General features: G+C 38.6%; 1 protein-coding gene across 1 annotated transcript in view; it reads left to right on the top strand.

Annotated features, from left to right (window-relative positions):
* TTC27 (tetratricopeptide repeat domain 27) overlaps positions 1–14951 on the top strand; it is a 177032-nt gene extending 162081 nt beyond the window's left edge. The window contains exons 17-20 of the mRNA XM_001106562.4: positions 5273–5470; positions 6746–6857; positions 11396–11496; positions 14716–14951. Coding sequence (XP_001106562.2) covers positions 5273–5470; positions 6746–6857; positions 11396–11496; positions 14716–14838 — 534 coding nt within the window. The 3' untranslated portion in view covers positions 14839–14951. The remainder of the gene's footprint in view (positions 1–5272; positions 5471–6745; positions 6858–11395; positions 11497–14715) is intronic.
* Positions 14952–15322: the final 371 nt, after the last annotated feature.

The following is a 15322-nucleotide window of genomic DNA, read 5'->3' as shown; positions in this document are numbered from 1 at the left end:
TGAGTGAGCCAGCAATGTGGGCGTTACTGTCCACTTCCAACAGAGTAAGGTAGTTGAGGATCAATGATAATCGTAATAGTTTATATGTTTATATTGCTTCATACTTTTCAAACCTCTACCTGTATATTGGCCCCTTTAATAGAACAGTTCTGTAATGTAGTGGACAGAGAGCCTGTGCTCATTACTGCTATTTACCAGTCTCCTAGTCCCTTCCCCATGTTCATGGCCTACTTCAGCAACTATGTAGCCTCCTCTCCATTCTAGATCTAGCTGATCTTGATACTTAGTGTTTAGGTAGATAATATGTCCAGTACTTTGGACATAATGGAGGCCTTAGTCTTTATTTCGGTGACAACCCATCCCTGTGGCCATATCTTGGGTCCTGTTTCCCCGAGAGTTTTTCCACCTCTAAAATCTTAAACTTCAATTTTCTACTCTTGAGCCACTTTTTACATATGTAGTAATTTATAGTTTTGACTTGTTGCTGATAGGTTAATTACTCATAACAACTTACATGTAACCGTGGATAAAAACATTTACCTAGTTAATTTTTTTTTCACTTTTGATGAGGCAAGGGGTGTAGTGCTGGTAAATTTGTAGACTGCCCAAGAGGTAATTGTACTCATGGGTGATTCGTTTAATCAAAGAAATACTATCATAACACTCTTTACTCGTTTTAATCTCAAATATCTATTTTCTAAAGAAAGGTTATGTATATGTTATATTAAAATTTATTGCTTTTGCAGTCAGTCTGGATAACTGGAATTTGAATTTTCTGACTTAGTGGGAATAAGAATGATAATATTAGCCAGTAAGTTATACAATTACTGTAATGATTTTTTAAAATACTTGTTATCAGAGGCCGAGGCAGGCAGATCATGAGGTCAGGAGATTGAGACCATCTGGCCAACATAGTGAAACCCCGTCTCTACTAAAAATACAAAAACAACTAGCCAGGCATGGTGGCATGCACCTGTAGTCCCAGCTACTCAGGAGGCTGAGGCAGGAGAATCGCTTGAACCGAGAGGCAGAGGTTGCAGTGAGCCAAGATCATGCCACTGCACTCCAGCCTGGTCAACAGCGAGACTTTGTCTCAAAAAAAAAAAAAAAAAAAAAAAATTGTTATCACTCTAGAACCACTTTTTGAGATTGAATATTAACTTCATTTGTTAATGTATTTAAATAACACTACATATTTTTCCTTCACTTTATGAGGTTTTCTTAAGTACAGGGAATAATTTTAAAGTGAATTTTTATTGAAATGTAGTGTACGTACAGAAAAGTATACAAATCATAAGTAAACATGAGAATTTTTTTTTCATGAAGAGAAAACACCTGTGTAACCAGGTGAGTCAGAGCATTACCAGCACTCCCCAAATTCCCCAAACCCTCCTTTCCTTCTTTTAGTCACTACCACCCCCAAATATCCCCAGGTAATCACCACTATGGGACATTAAAGGCAAGTCTAATAAGTGAATATTCATGTGCGTCATCATTTTTTTCTTCTTCTTTGCCAATCTTTGAATGTATTTATGTCTGCTTTTTCTGTTTTTAAATGTATATTACAATAACAGGTATATAGTTTTACAAGTCAAATAATAGTAAAAGGCTCATTACAAAGTATACCAATTTCCTTCTTTACCCCTCCTTACTCTTCAAAATCCTTCTCCCGAAAAAGAAACCCTTTAGCATGTCTTCTGCTATTTGCACATTTCCATATTTCATATTAATAGGTATTATATTACTGCTATTTTTTAATTAAACAAAATGAGGCATTATCTGTTGACTTCTTATAGTAAATGAGAACTGTCATATCGGCACTTCCACTACTTCTCTTTCTTATCCTAATATATTTATATTAACGATTTTGGTTAAACAAATACACTAAATGCCTATGCAAATGATATTCAAAATTAGTATTATAGGATACTATGATTATGGGGGGGCTTCTCTTCATTTTTTTGTGATGTTAATAATCATCTTGGTTTTTATGTTTTTCTCTTTCTTTTTAAGCCTCTTGTCTGAAGTCATGATCTCTCCTGCCTTTCTTGTTCTGGCTTTGGTTCTGGATTATGGTCACTCACCCTTATGATTGCCAAATCCAGTGGAATCTTCCATTCCTGATCCTTCGTGGATGTACTTTCCTTGTAACTTTCTCCTTCCTTGGTTTGCATGACATCACTTTGTTACCTTTCTGACCACTCCTTTAGTTTGATGAGTGAGTTCTCTACTTGCCCCCTTTTTTTTTTTTTTTTTTTTTTGGAGACAGAGTTTCGCTGTTGTTATCCAGGCTGGAGTGCAGTGGCGCAATCTCAGCTCACTGCAACCTCCGCCTCCTGGGTTCAAGTGATTCTCCTGCCTCAGCCTCCCGAGTAGCTGGGATTATAGGCACCCACCACCACACACGGCTAATTTTTTTGTATTTTTAGTAGAGATGGTTTCACCATGTTGGCCAGACTGGTCTTGAACTCCTGACCTCAGGTGATCCGCCTGCCTCTGCCTCCCGAAGTGCTGGGATTACAGGTGTGAGCCACAACGCCCAGCCTACTTGCCCTCTTCTTAAGTGTTGTGTTCTTTAAGATTCTATCCTCAGCCTTATTCTTGCCCAACACAGTCTCTTTAGGCAATATCTGCCATGACCCTCAATGACTCTCATTATCTATTCCTCCAGTGTGGAACTCTTCTAAGCTCCAGGCCCAGCTATGTCACTGGCCATTGAACATGCAGATGGGGAGCATGAAACAAATTGGTCATTGCCCCTGCTCCTCTCTCTTCGGGGGACATCTGCATATGAACTGGGCAGAGGCATTCAGTATCTGCCCTACCTACAGTTTCATCCCCTGTCTACCCCCTACAACAGACAGATGCTTCACCTCCCTGCCCTTCTGCAGTTCCCTTCATGCCCCTGCAAACACACACACATACACAGAGGAGGCACACACCCACTTGACCAACTTTTTCCATCTTTAACGCCAGCACTACAGCTCTTCATTTTTATTGGCAAGAACACCAAAAGCTTTCTCTCCCCACATCGTCTCCCCAGTAGGCTAAAGTGAAGGGATGGGATGTTGAACCAACTGTGGGATTCCAGAAGAAGCAAAGTATCACTCATTATTGTGTTTCATTTTTACATATTAGTAACTATTTTAATAGACCATCTTTTTCAAAACATGTTAATACCTGACATGCTTATAGAATGACCACTTGAAGCAAGTAGTACACATTCAGACTGTTTCTTCTGCATTGTTACTTTCAGATTTAAAACACCAGTGGGATTGTAATATGATTTTCATTACTTTCAGATTTAAAAGTACACATGTGGGATTGTAATGTGAATTTACAGACAGAGATAATGTACCTTGTCCAAACGAAAAAAAAAGCACAACTGAATTTTCTGTCTTCTTTTATCACTATAGATAATTAGGACCATGAGTCTGAGTTCACATTCCTAAAAGTATCCACGTTCCAGAGGAGCCTCTACTCCTCAGCCACATCTCATACACAGATCAGAATGTCCTAGGAGGAGACAGCAAGATCTCACACTGGTTGCATTTCTCTTAGCTACACTTTGCGGCACAAGCATTTATTGAGTCAGGGCAATTGCCATATGCCAGGCAGTATATTAAACAATGGTGATACAAAATGATAAAATGCCATCCTCTCCCCACAGTTCACGGTAAAAATAAAGATGCGGGCAGCTGTCTCTTGGAATCTTGCTTCTTGAAGTGTGCTGTACAGACCGTCAACATCAGCATCACCTGGGAGCTTACTGGAAATGCAGAATCTTGGTCCAAGATGGATCAGCATTTTTATCCAGGATTTTGCATTTCTAACAAGCTCTGATGCCGGTGCTGTCAGTCCATGGACTGCGCTGACTAGCATGGTGTTACAGTACTTTCCTCAAGCTGGTTCTTTTGCTGTCCCACCATCAAAGGAGTGGAAGATTGAGGTTGTGTTTTCTGTGCCTTCAGGTACACAGCCTAATGTAGATATGATAGATGTGCCTTTTTATAATATAACCTGCTGCAGGCTGCAGTTTAATCCATCTGTCAGCATTCAAAGCATCTGGGATAGAATGTGTAAAGACTAACAGATGATAATAAGATAGCCAAGAAGTTAGGCTGGGCGCAGTGGCTCACGCCTGTAATCCCAGCACTTTGAGAGGCCAAGGCGGGCAGGTCACGAGGTCAGGAGTTCAAGATCAGCCTGGCCAACATAGTGAAACCCCGTCTCTACTAAAAATACAAAAATTAGCCAGGCATGGTGGTGCACACCTGTAGTCGAGATTGAGGCAGGAGAATCACTTGAGCCCGGGAAGCGGAGGTTGTGGTGAGCTGAGATCGCACCACTGCACTCCAGCCTGGGCAATAGAGCAAGACTCCATCAAAAAAAAAAAAAATGGTGAGCTAACTTGAGGTAGTTGGAAAAAGAGACACTTACTAGATACTTCGCATGCACATGTATTAGCAGTTTGTCATTTAGTAATTAGGAGGGGCTGAGGACTTCTTTAAGCAGAGTTAGAAAGGTTATTATAGCAGCCCAGATTGAAGTTAATGAGGCCTAAACTAAGGTAGGAGAAGCTGTATTTAGGATTGTTTTCAACGTTGTTTTCAATGTTGTTCTATTTAGGACAACAGCTATTTCACTGGCCATTGAACATGCACATGGGGAGCATGAAAGAAAATGTTGAAAACCAAAACAAATCAACATTAGGAATGTTGAAAATCAAATTAGTAGTTGTGGCAGAAGTGCAAGAGAATCTAGGTTGATGCTCAGGTTATTGGCTCTGGGAACTGTGTGGATAGGCTCACCTAGAGATTCCAGGAAGAAGAGCGATTTGAGATCTATGTTTCACCTTGGATAGATGGAGAGGGATGTCGGTATGACCTGTCTGGTAGGTATTGAGGTGCACAGTCCTGGAGCTCCAGAGGGGAATCTGGCTGGAGTTGCATAGACACTAGTGAAGCCTCCAGTCACTCAGAGAGAATGTTCCAGGTGAGAAGAGCCAAGCACCGAACATGGGGCCCTTTGAATGAAAGAACCCTCTCCAGAAGCTTTTGAAGGGACATCCAGAGAGGTAGTCAGCATGAGATCCTAGAGAGTGCTTCAGGATTGAATTTTATTTTGTTTTTCAAAAGCTTAAAGGTGATACTCTTAACAAATTTCACAAGGTTTTTCATTGTCATTGTCTTTGATGATGGTGAGGTAGCTCTTTGTTTTTGTTATTGTTTGTTGGTTTCTAGCTTACCAGTTTCTCCTGTGCATTTTTAAGGTTCTTAAAATTCTAGTCAGGGCAGTGATTAATGGGATGACTGATCGAAGTGGAGATGTCACAAATGGCCTCAAAGGAAAGCTGCAGGAGTTATTTGGCAGAGTGACTTCAAGAGTGACAAATGATGGAGAAATCTGGAGGCTGTATGCTCAAGTATATGGAAATGGGCAGAGTGAAAAGCCTGATGAAAATGAAAAGGCAAGTCCTTCATTCCTCCTGAGTCCTCACCTTTCATTTGAACATGTCTGTAGTAGATCTACTTTTTTGATGGGTGGAGGAAGAGTTTAAGAATCTGAAAGATAAGATTAGTATGCCTGAGTTCAGTTCTGATTCAGAGTCTTTAACCTACATACTTTGAATTGTGGGCTGTAACATTCATCTTTTTATTTTCCACGAAGTTTTCTTACATGGTTCTCTGTTGCCTCCTAAAGGGCCTCCTGAAATGGCCACCCCTACTAAATCTGCAGCAAAGAGTTGGCTTTTGTTATTTACTCTACACCCCTTTCTGCAGGCACGTTGCTAAAGACTACAGTCGATGGGTACAAGGACAGAAGGAGTGTTTAGATCTGAGGTGGGGACTAGGAAAGGAAAAGAGAAAAAGGAACAAGATAAGGATATTGAAAGAGAACTTTTAAGTCAAAACATATACTTTTACAAAGATTACCCTGCCCTTTCTCACAAGTGTGATAGAACACAAGTTCCATTCAAGTTATGCCTTTAGCTTCTTATCTTAGAACTTAAAGGAGCCTGCAAAGTTTCCAAGGTTGGAATAATTGTTTTATGTTTCTTTTCAAAACACCCACAACAAATCAAGTGTACTCCCCTTGCGTGGGTTTGGAATTAGCCACGGCACAGCTAATCTGTGGGATTCTTAGCCATTCTCTCCTCCCTCAGTCCACACAGCTGGCTTCCACTGTGGCCTTGTCAGCCCAGAGAACACGTATCACCTGCACACATGCACACTCCTACTTTGATGTCCTTCTATTTCTCCTTGAATTATGGACTTTCTTGCATATATGGAATTAAGAGTACCCAGAATTCTCTGATCTGTGACTTCTCCCTCAAGGATTTGAAAGAGAGTGCTTTAAACATCTGTGAGATTACCTATATCTACCAGCAAGTTCATTGTTTTAACCAAGTTCATGCCTCATTCTCCAAACAGGGTTTTTAAACTGATGGCTACAAATGCTGAGAAAATCTGTACATTTACAGATTTCCAAACCTGGCCTTTATATTTTTCTGGTTACAGGGAAGTGTCTCAATCCAGGTACATCCATTTGATTTCTTGCCATGGTTTCTTGCCGCTGGGTGTGCATTTCTACCCCTTCTTTGATGAGAGTATTAGACGCTGTGCTGTACAACGCAGATGCTGCTTTTTCACATTGGAATTAGTTCCATATGACTTCCAGGAAACAGAGTTTGAAATGTGAATTCTACTTGTTATACTGAATGTTGTTCTTTCTCTTTCCTCAGGCCTTCCAGTGCCTCTCAAAGGCATACAAGTGTGACACCCAGTCCAATTGTTGGGAGAAAGATATTACATCATTTAAGGAAGTTGTTCAAAGAGCCTTAGGACTTGCACATGGTATTTGATGTAACATTTGATATCCATGGAATGTTTTGACTTATTTTCTACTAAAAAAAAAAAAAAAAAAAAAGAGTGTTGGTCAAAAGTTAAGTTCCATTATAAATAATATCAAATTATTTCATTATATTGACATTGTTTTTTTAATTCAGCAAATATTCATAGACCACCTACTATGTAATAGGCATTTTGGAATAATAAGAAGAAACAGGATGGAGGCTTATATTCTGCTGGAATAAGTAACAGAAATTAGAAACTTTTTTACAGATGTGAAACACCTTTACAACTTTGTATAACCTTCATTCCACACTGAGTCTCTTTGTGTTGATTACGTAGCATTAAGGAAATCTGTTAACTTTAACTTGACTCACACATAGATCTCTGGAGTACATAGCAATATGCAAAGAGCTATAGCATATACAAAAGAAATATAAAATATAAGCCTTACCTTTGGGGAATGGTAGAGGATATTGTTTGAGGAGAGGTTTAACCTTACATACAAAATTATATGGCTGTTGGGTAAATATAGTCCAAATAAGTATTGCTTTCAATTATTACTTTTTAAAAATGTCAGTTAAATTTGGTAATGTATTTTTATATTTATATTTGAATATGGGTGTGTGATGCAGTCCCAATAAAATAATGATGCCCCCAATGTTAAGAACTGAATTACAAGGACCTTAAACCAATCCTAAAGTTCTCCTCCTACTTCCCTGCCCAACTAACCTCCTTGCTGCCACTAATGATTACAACAAATAGGGAGCAAACAGGGAAGAATGCAAAGGGCAGAGCTTTAGAATCAGGGAGACCTAGGCTCCAGGACCGGCTCTACCACATGCTTGCTAGTTGACCTTGGGTAAATAATTTAACTTCTCTGAGCCTTACTTTCCTCATCCATAAAATGGGATAATACCTACCCATGAAGAATAAATGAAAACATTCAAACACTTAGCAGTATTTCACACGTGGTGTAGATGTTGATACCCTGCCCTCTCACCACCACCCTGTTCCTTCCAAAATAGAGGACTTGAGCTGTAGATGATAAGGGACTCAAAACTAAAAAGAGAAAAATTAAGAACAAGGATAAAGTTTGGCTTGCTTATAAAGAAGTCACAGAACTTTCAAACAATTTAGAAATAAGCTTGGTAGTTGAAAATTCTACTTTTGACCTTTGATATGTTTGACCTAAAGGATATAAATATCTAATTTCCTGGGTCACCTAGCTTTTGGCAGAGAAGGTAGAAGTACTGAGCTCTATATAGCTGAAAGGCAATGTAGAAAAGTTTGGGATAACTGCTAATAGAGCATAGAAGGATGTTTTGGGGGTGGTTAGAATTCATGTGCGTGGGCTTAGATGGGATCCAGTCCTTATGCTTTTGGTCGTTGTGGATATAGTATGATATTTGGGGAAACCCACACTGATGTATTAGGTACATAATTAGCAGGGTGGGATTTACTTTGAAAAATTTATCTTATCTACTTCAACTTGCCAACTCTAAGCATTTATATGAACTGCTGGTCTGTAACAGTCAAAGCCACGATATTTTCTGTACTCACCAAGTAATGGTATTAAATCTGTCAAAGAGAAATATGCAGGTTAAAGAGATACTCTAGGAAAAAATCTTTATTTTGCATCTTAAAGTTGGGTTTAAACTATTATTGGCATCATTTTCTTCATCAGGGCAATACTTGGAGAAAAACAAGTGTCCATTCTTTTAAGTTCTCCTTTGACATCATTGAATTATGTGTTCATGCTCCTACAGCATTTTAAGCATATTTGAGTGGATGCCCAGCTTTAGTTTCTAATGATATTTTAGATTTACAAAGATAAATCTTAACCGTTTCCTTGTTAACTTTTGTACATCAGTGCTCAAAGAATAAGCTGGGTTTCTCTGTGTGTGAGTCTCTTCAAAACATTGTTCTTCCACCCCACCCAATTATAAAAAGGAAATACAGTCAAGCATCTCATAGCAACATTTTGGTCACCAGTGGACCCACATATATGACAATGGCCCCATAATATTATAAAACCATATTTTTGCTGCACCTTCCCAATGTTTAGATAGACAGATACTTACCATTGTGTTCTGATTGCCTGCAGTGTTCAGTACAGTCACGTGCTGTACAGGATTGTAGCCTAGGAGTAGTAGGCTATATACCATGTAGCCTAAGTGCATAGTAGGCTATACCACCTAGGTTTGTGTAAGTATACCCTATGATGTTCTCACAACAACAAAATTGCCTAACCACGTATTTCTTACACTGTATCCCCATCATTAAGTGATGCATGACTGCATAACATTTTTAAAAATCTCCACGTGGTTTACTCCTTGGGTTGCTATCATTAAGGTAGCCATGCACTTCAGAAAGCTTGATAAGATATTGCAATCTTGATATAGTATTTGAGGCCTCCCTATAACAGTGTCATCATTGTGTGCTCATTTGTATTGTCTGGAAGGTATACATTTATAGTTTCTGCTATTTTATTTTCTGGGAAAGGGTGGGCTAAAGTGTTTTAGCTCTTTGCCATCCGAGAGTTTTTAAAATAAGAGTTAATGCATTTTAACTGCAGTCTACAGAGGAGGCGCTGCTGCTTCAGATTTTCTGATGATTTGAAACAGCAAGTTATTTCTCTCCCTCTGGCCGTCTCTCTCTGTCTCAATCTATAATGCCTTTTGGAAATGGGATTGAGTAGGAAAACTAATAGAGTATATCTGTCTTTTTGCTTTACTTTTGTTTGTGTCAGAATAAAAATAAGGGATTAAAAAAAGAAATACAGCAGTTTCTGATCTAAACTGCTAGGTACTAAACAGCTCAAATACCGCTGGCATGGTGGTTACAACTTTCCTCTACTAAGAAAAACAGACTAATAATCCTCGCTATCTCTGGGCTAACTCTGCTTTTTGAAAATGGGCTTAACATTGCTAATTACTGTGCATCCTTTCGCCTTTTAATGAGAAATGTCAAAGTCTAATTATTATTCCTCATTATTACTCTAAAATAGGAATGTCAAACCTAGTTCTTGCTGGCCTTGGAAGATATTATTAATTAATGACAGAACTCTGTTTTGCCAGGCATAGTCAGCCTCTACCAATTGATTAGTGTTTGCATGCAAAAATAAATCTTTTGGGCTGGGTATGGTGTCTCATGCCTGTAATTGGGAGGCCGAGATGGGTGGATCACTTGAGCCCAGGAGTTCAAGATCAGCCAGAGCAACATAGTGAGACCCCATCTCTACCAAAAAATTTAAAAAAATAAAACATTAGCTGGTTGTGGTGACATGCACCTGTGGTCCAGCTACTTGAGAGACTGAGGTAGGAGAATCACTTGAATCCTGGAGGTTGAGGCTGCAATGAGCCATGGTTGTGTCGCTGCACTCCAGCCTGGGTGACAGAGTGAGACCTTGTCTCAAAAAAAAAAAAAAAATGATTTTCTATCCTTGGTCTACAATCTGGAGTATGAAGTAGACTTTAATCCTTGTGCTGTTTAGTGTCGTGTTAAAATAGTATCTGGTTATTGGTCTGTTTAAATTTGGTGAGCATAATTTAGGGAACAAAACCAAGAACAAGTCAGTGGGGAAATATTGGGCATTATGTTTGTACAAAGCTCTTCACTTGTTCTCATAAAGCATTAATAGCCAGGCCTTCTACCAGGAAGGAGGATGCCTTCTTCGTAATTTCAGGTTTTGGTCAAATGGGTTCCACAGAATGCTGCGAGCAGAGTTGTGAGTCACTCTTCCCCATTCCCTGCTGATGCCAAGCCTTGCTCAGGAACTCAAGAACCTGGTTGTGGTCACGTTCTCTAAATGAAGACACATAGGTTGTTGTCAGTGCTTCCGGAATGGTACTTCAAACCCTGATTATGAAAATGCAGTAAGAATTGAGCCATACAGATCTGGCACGTCACTTCCTTGGGCTTGTGTCATCAGCAGTTGTGAAGTCCCCATTGGGGACTTGGTAGCATGGAAAGCCACACAAAGATGTGCTGCATCTGTTTTTGTCTGTGTGGGTACTTTGTTTTCAGTAATATTTTGTCTCCTCACCTAATTTTATTTGTCTATGCACATGTGTGCGTGTGTGTGCTCAAATGCATGCATGTATAGGTGTTTAGGGTCTCTTCTCAGTGATCCATAACTCACCAAAAATCACCTGTTTTTCTCAAAATTCCCTGGAGCTGTAAATGATCATTCTTAAAGGAGGATAGAGAAAGGCTGCGTTCTGTGGCTCACACCTGTAATCTCAGTGCTTTGGGAGGCTGCAGCAGGAGGCTCGCCTGAGGCCAGTAGTTCAAGGCTGTGTGCCACACCTCCAGCCTGAGCGACAGGGTGAGACGCTGTATCTTTAAAAAAAAAAAAGAAGAAGAAGGATAAAGGGAAAAGCTATGTACACAATTTTTCTTTTTCAAAAATAAAAACTTTCCAGGTAGAAGTGTTTCTAAAGTCTGTTACTATAAAATTCTAATTAAATAATTGGCTTTTGTCCCTGTGAATTATTATTAACACTTTGTAATGGATATTTATCTCCATATTTATCTTCCAGTGGCCATAAAATGCAGTAAAAACAAATCCAGTCCCCAAGAAGCTGTACAAATGCTTTCCTCTGTTCGACTCAATTTACGGGGCTTGTTATCTAAAGCAAAGGTGAGAGTGACATGTGAATTAATTGGAATTGTCATATAGAAAAAGGTCATTAACATCAGCTTATTGCTGTTAAATCTTCTTTTACATCAGTGATAATTTTAGGCCTATGTTATATTTTACATAGCAGCCTCCTCATGGTTGATTGTGTTAGTGAGGATACTATTGGCCCAATGGCTACACCACTCTAAATGTGTGTGACTTGAGTCTTTGAAATTGGCCAGGTGCAGTGGCTCATGCCTGTAACCCCAGCACTTTGGGAGGCCATTGTGGGCAGATCATTTGAGGTCGGGAGTTTGAGACCAGCCTGGCCAACATGGTGAAACCCAATCTCTACTAAAAAATACAGAAATCAGCTGGGTGTGGTGGTGGGTGCCTGTAATCTGAGCCACTCGGGAGGCTGAGGCAGGAGAATCGCTCAGACCCGGGAGGCAGAGGTTGCAGTGAGCCGAAATTGCACCATTGCACTTCAGCCTGGGTGACAAAGTGAGATACCGTCTCCAAAAAAAAAAAGTCTTTGAAATTAATGTTCACAATTCAGCCCTTAATGCTTTCCTTAAATTAAATTAAAACAATGATCTTATATTTATTGTCATTTTCCCCCAAAGTGTGGCATATATGCCACTGGTAAACTTCTGGTTCAAATATATATTCGTTTCAGTACATATTAGAAAAAAGTAGACTAGCTCATCAAGCCTATAATTTCATGAATATTATTGCTTATTTTGTATTTCAAGTAGCAATGTAATGTTTCCTTTTAAAAAGACTCTTAAGTAAAAAAAAAAATTGACTTAGATAAAAATATTAAATAGGTGGTATATGGATTTGAGCAAAATTGTTAAGGTAGATGGCGATTGAGGTTTGACAACTGAAATATGCCATTAGTTCACAACAACTAACTTATGGACCAGTGCTGGGCTGGAGATGCCTTAGAATCACTCAGGGAGTTTTATTGAAAACTGGATTGATTCTTGGGCTCTATCTGTGACTGATGTAGATTCAGGTCTGGGATGGACCTAGGAGATCTGTTGAATTTCCTGTGTGATTTTACTGTGCAGCCAGATTTGGATTATACCTCTGGAAGCAAAATTTGGACAAATATAACTTCTAGCACAATTTACCACTTATTTTTCTAGCCTTTACTTGCTTTCACTATTGCATATTGGATTGCAAAGTAATTTTGACTTACTTCTGAGAGTAAGTCTCTGGTACACAGGCCACTTCTGAATACCTTTTTACTCTGTAACTGCCTTACCAGAGTTTTTTTTTTTTTCTTATTAATAGTTCGATCTTTTCAGATCAAGGCATCATTTTTGCCTCTTTAATTAACTTACTCACTTTTTCTATTTATCTGCATGACCCAGGAGAGCTATATTTCCTCCTAGCTTGGCAGCACTTCAGAATTGTGTCTCTCAGAAATCTGTAAGAGCTCCCTCAGAGTCAGAAAGGCAGGGTTTTTTCCTGTGACTTTCCTTCCCAAAGTGGGAGCTTTGTTTCCTACTTTTCGATTGTATCACCAACCCATCCACACTAGTTTACTTCTTCAGGGTGTGCTGTGGCTTTCTTTTGTCTGTGCAGAGCTTTGTCTTATGAATTACTACTTTATATAAATCTATACTTACATGACTTGAATAGTATTGTCTGTGCAGGTACTGCACACCTTTCCATATTATGGTAGATTCCCAAATAATGAAAATGCGGCCCCAGAACATCATCTGTGTTTAGATTTTTGTTCTCATTAGATGCCAACTGGATTATCCAAAAATGGGTAAAATTACCCCCCAGTGCCTCCTCTGAAGCATGTTTTACATATATTTGGTAGTCTCTGGTTTCATAGATCTTATACCTTTTCTATTTAATGAATTAGGTTTGTCATACTGAAATGCATTCCAAAAAAGTCACTTTTTTAGAATACTTTAAAAAGTGAAAATGAATTAAGATTGAAAATGAATGAGGATAACTATGTTAAATTGCTTGCAGCCTATGTTAAATAGGCTTACTTGAATGAATCTCGAGTCTTTTCTTGCCAGGCCAGGGACTTCATGGAAATAAGCTCCTAGTACCTAGAGACTCACCTAACAAATCATCCAGCCCATGCTCTCCCAGGACAGAGTGACTCCCCTGCCCATTTGCACCCTGTCCTTATACAGGTTTGCTGCCAAGAGTGGCATGAAGGGGCTGTTCATGAGAATGCTGGAGAGCCTGGACACAGAACAGAGTCTCAGCAAATTACTCATTTTTTTTCTAAGCCTCAGTTTCTCTGCGCTTCCTCCTTACCCCACAGGGAAGTGATGCAGATTGATTATGATTTGCAAGCACTGTAATTCTTAGTTTAAAAACATACACACACAAAACTAAAAAAAGCCAAAAAAAACTATGTGAGGCTAGATTATTTTCCTAAAAGGTGTCTTCTCTACTGATGACATTGGAGCAGTTCCTACTACATTTTGTTATGAAATGCTGTACAAATCATATAATCAAATCCAATGAAACAGATATTTGGAAAGCTACGTAAATGATATTTCTGAATAAAACATATACACAGTTGCATGTACACATGTGCTCACGCATGCACACACACGCATACAATGGGTCATAAAATCCTGAAGCTGATTTTCTTGGGGGCCTGTGTTGGCTCAGCAGGCAGTTCCTGGAGAGGCATTTCCAAATGTTTTCAGCTATGGTAGCATGATTGAAATATGTTGCATTAAACCTCCCAAGGCAATTCCTTTTTCAGGGAGAGGACACAGTTATTGTTATTTTGCTGGACTTTTTTGCTAGGATAATCTTTGTGGTCTCTGAGGCCTAAGCCAAATCAATTTTCAAATAAGTAGCATAGAGGGTATGATTTATATGAATTTGAATATAGAACATATTTGTTTTGCTGCATACGCAATAAATAAACTCGTTTTGTTTGGTTGAATTATGCCTGTTCATCCAAAAACCATCCTATAACATTGAAATGAATAACCAGAATTTAGGCAAATGCTTTGAAGAGCAGAGCTTATTTGAATTTATAAGTTCACGCATGTTGTTTTGATTCAGCCTTTAATTGCAGCTTGTACATTTCTAGGCTAGTGAACAGAAAAAAACGCTACCATTGCTATTTTAATTGTATAGTATTATTATGCAAAAGGTTTTTTAACTCCATACTCTATATCTATTTTATTTTAAAGAAATTTTTATTATTTTAATACTTCTGCTTTGTTTTTTATATTACAGCAACTTTTTACAGATGTGGCCACTGGAGAAATGTCCAGGGAATTAGCTGATGACATAACAGCTATGGACACCTTAGTGCTAGAGCTCCAAGACCTAAGCAACCAGTTTCGAAATCAGTATTGATTCTGCTGAAAGCAGATTCTGGAAAAGGTGTTTTCACCTTCTGGTAAAAGATACATCTGTATATCTGAAATGCAAGATATTGATTTTTAAAATAAATTTGTTTTACGACTTAACATTCTTGGCTTTGTGATGTTCTCAATTTTATATGCTTTCTGAAGTACATTGAATTTTTTAAATTCCCTATTTCTTTAGGGCTAATTACAATTGAGTTCAGTATTTTTATAATTCTTGAGGTAGTTTGGCACAAAGAGCAAATAAATTCATTTTGTTTTAAATATAGGGTTTATTCTCTTTCAGCCTAACATTAATTGGATCATACTTTGGAAAACCTTAGTCTAAACAGGTGAAAATCACATACTACAAGTTTGTGAAATCATTAGATTGACTGCTTTATTGTTCAAAAGTGATAAAAGAGTGGATTTGGAGGTAGAAACATTTATGGTTCTTGAGATTTTGTGCATGTTTCAGAAAGATACAGACTTGG

Source organism: Macaca mulatta, chromosome 13 (assembly GCF_049350105.2).
Source record: "Macaca mulatta isolate MMU2019108-1 chromosome 13, T2T-MMU8v2.0, whole genome shotgun sequence".
NCBI classification, from domain to species: Eukaryota; Metazoa; Chordata; class Mammalia; order Primates; family Cercopithecidae; genus Macaca; species Macaca mulatta.
Note: the sequence above shows the minus strand (reverse complement) of the source record. Positions and strands in the feature narration are given on the sequence as shown.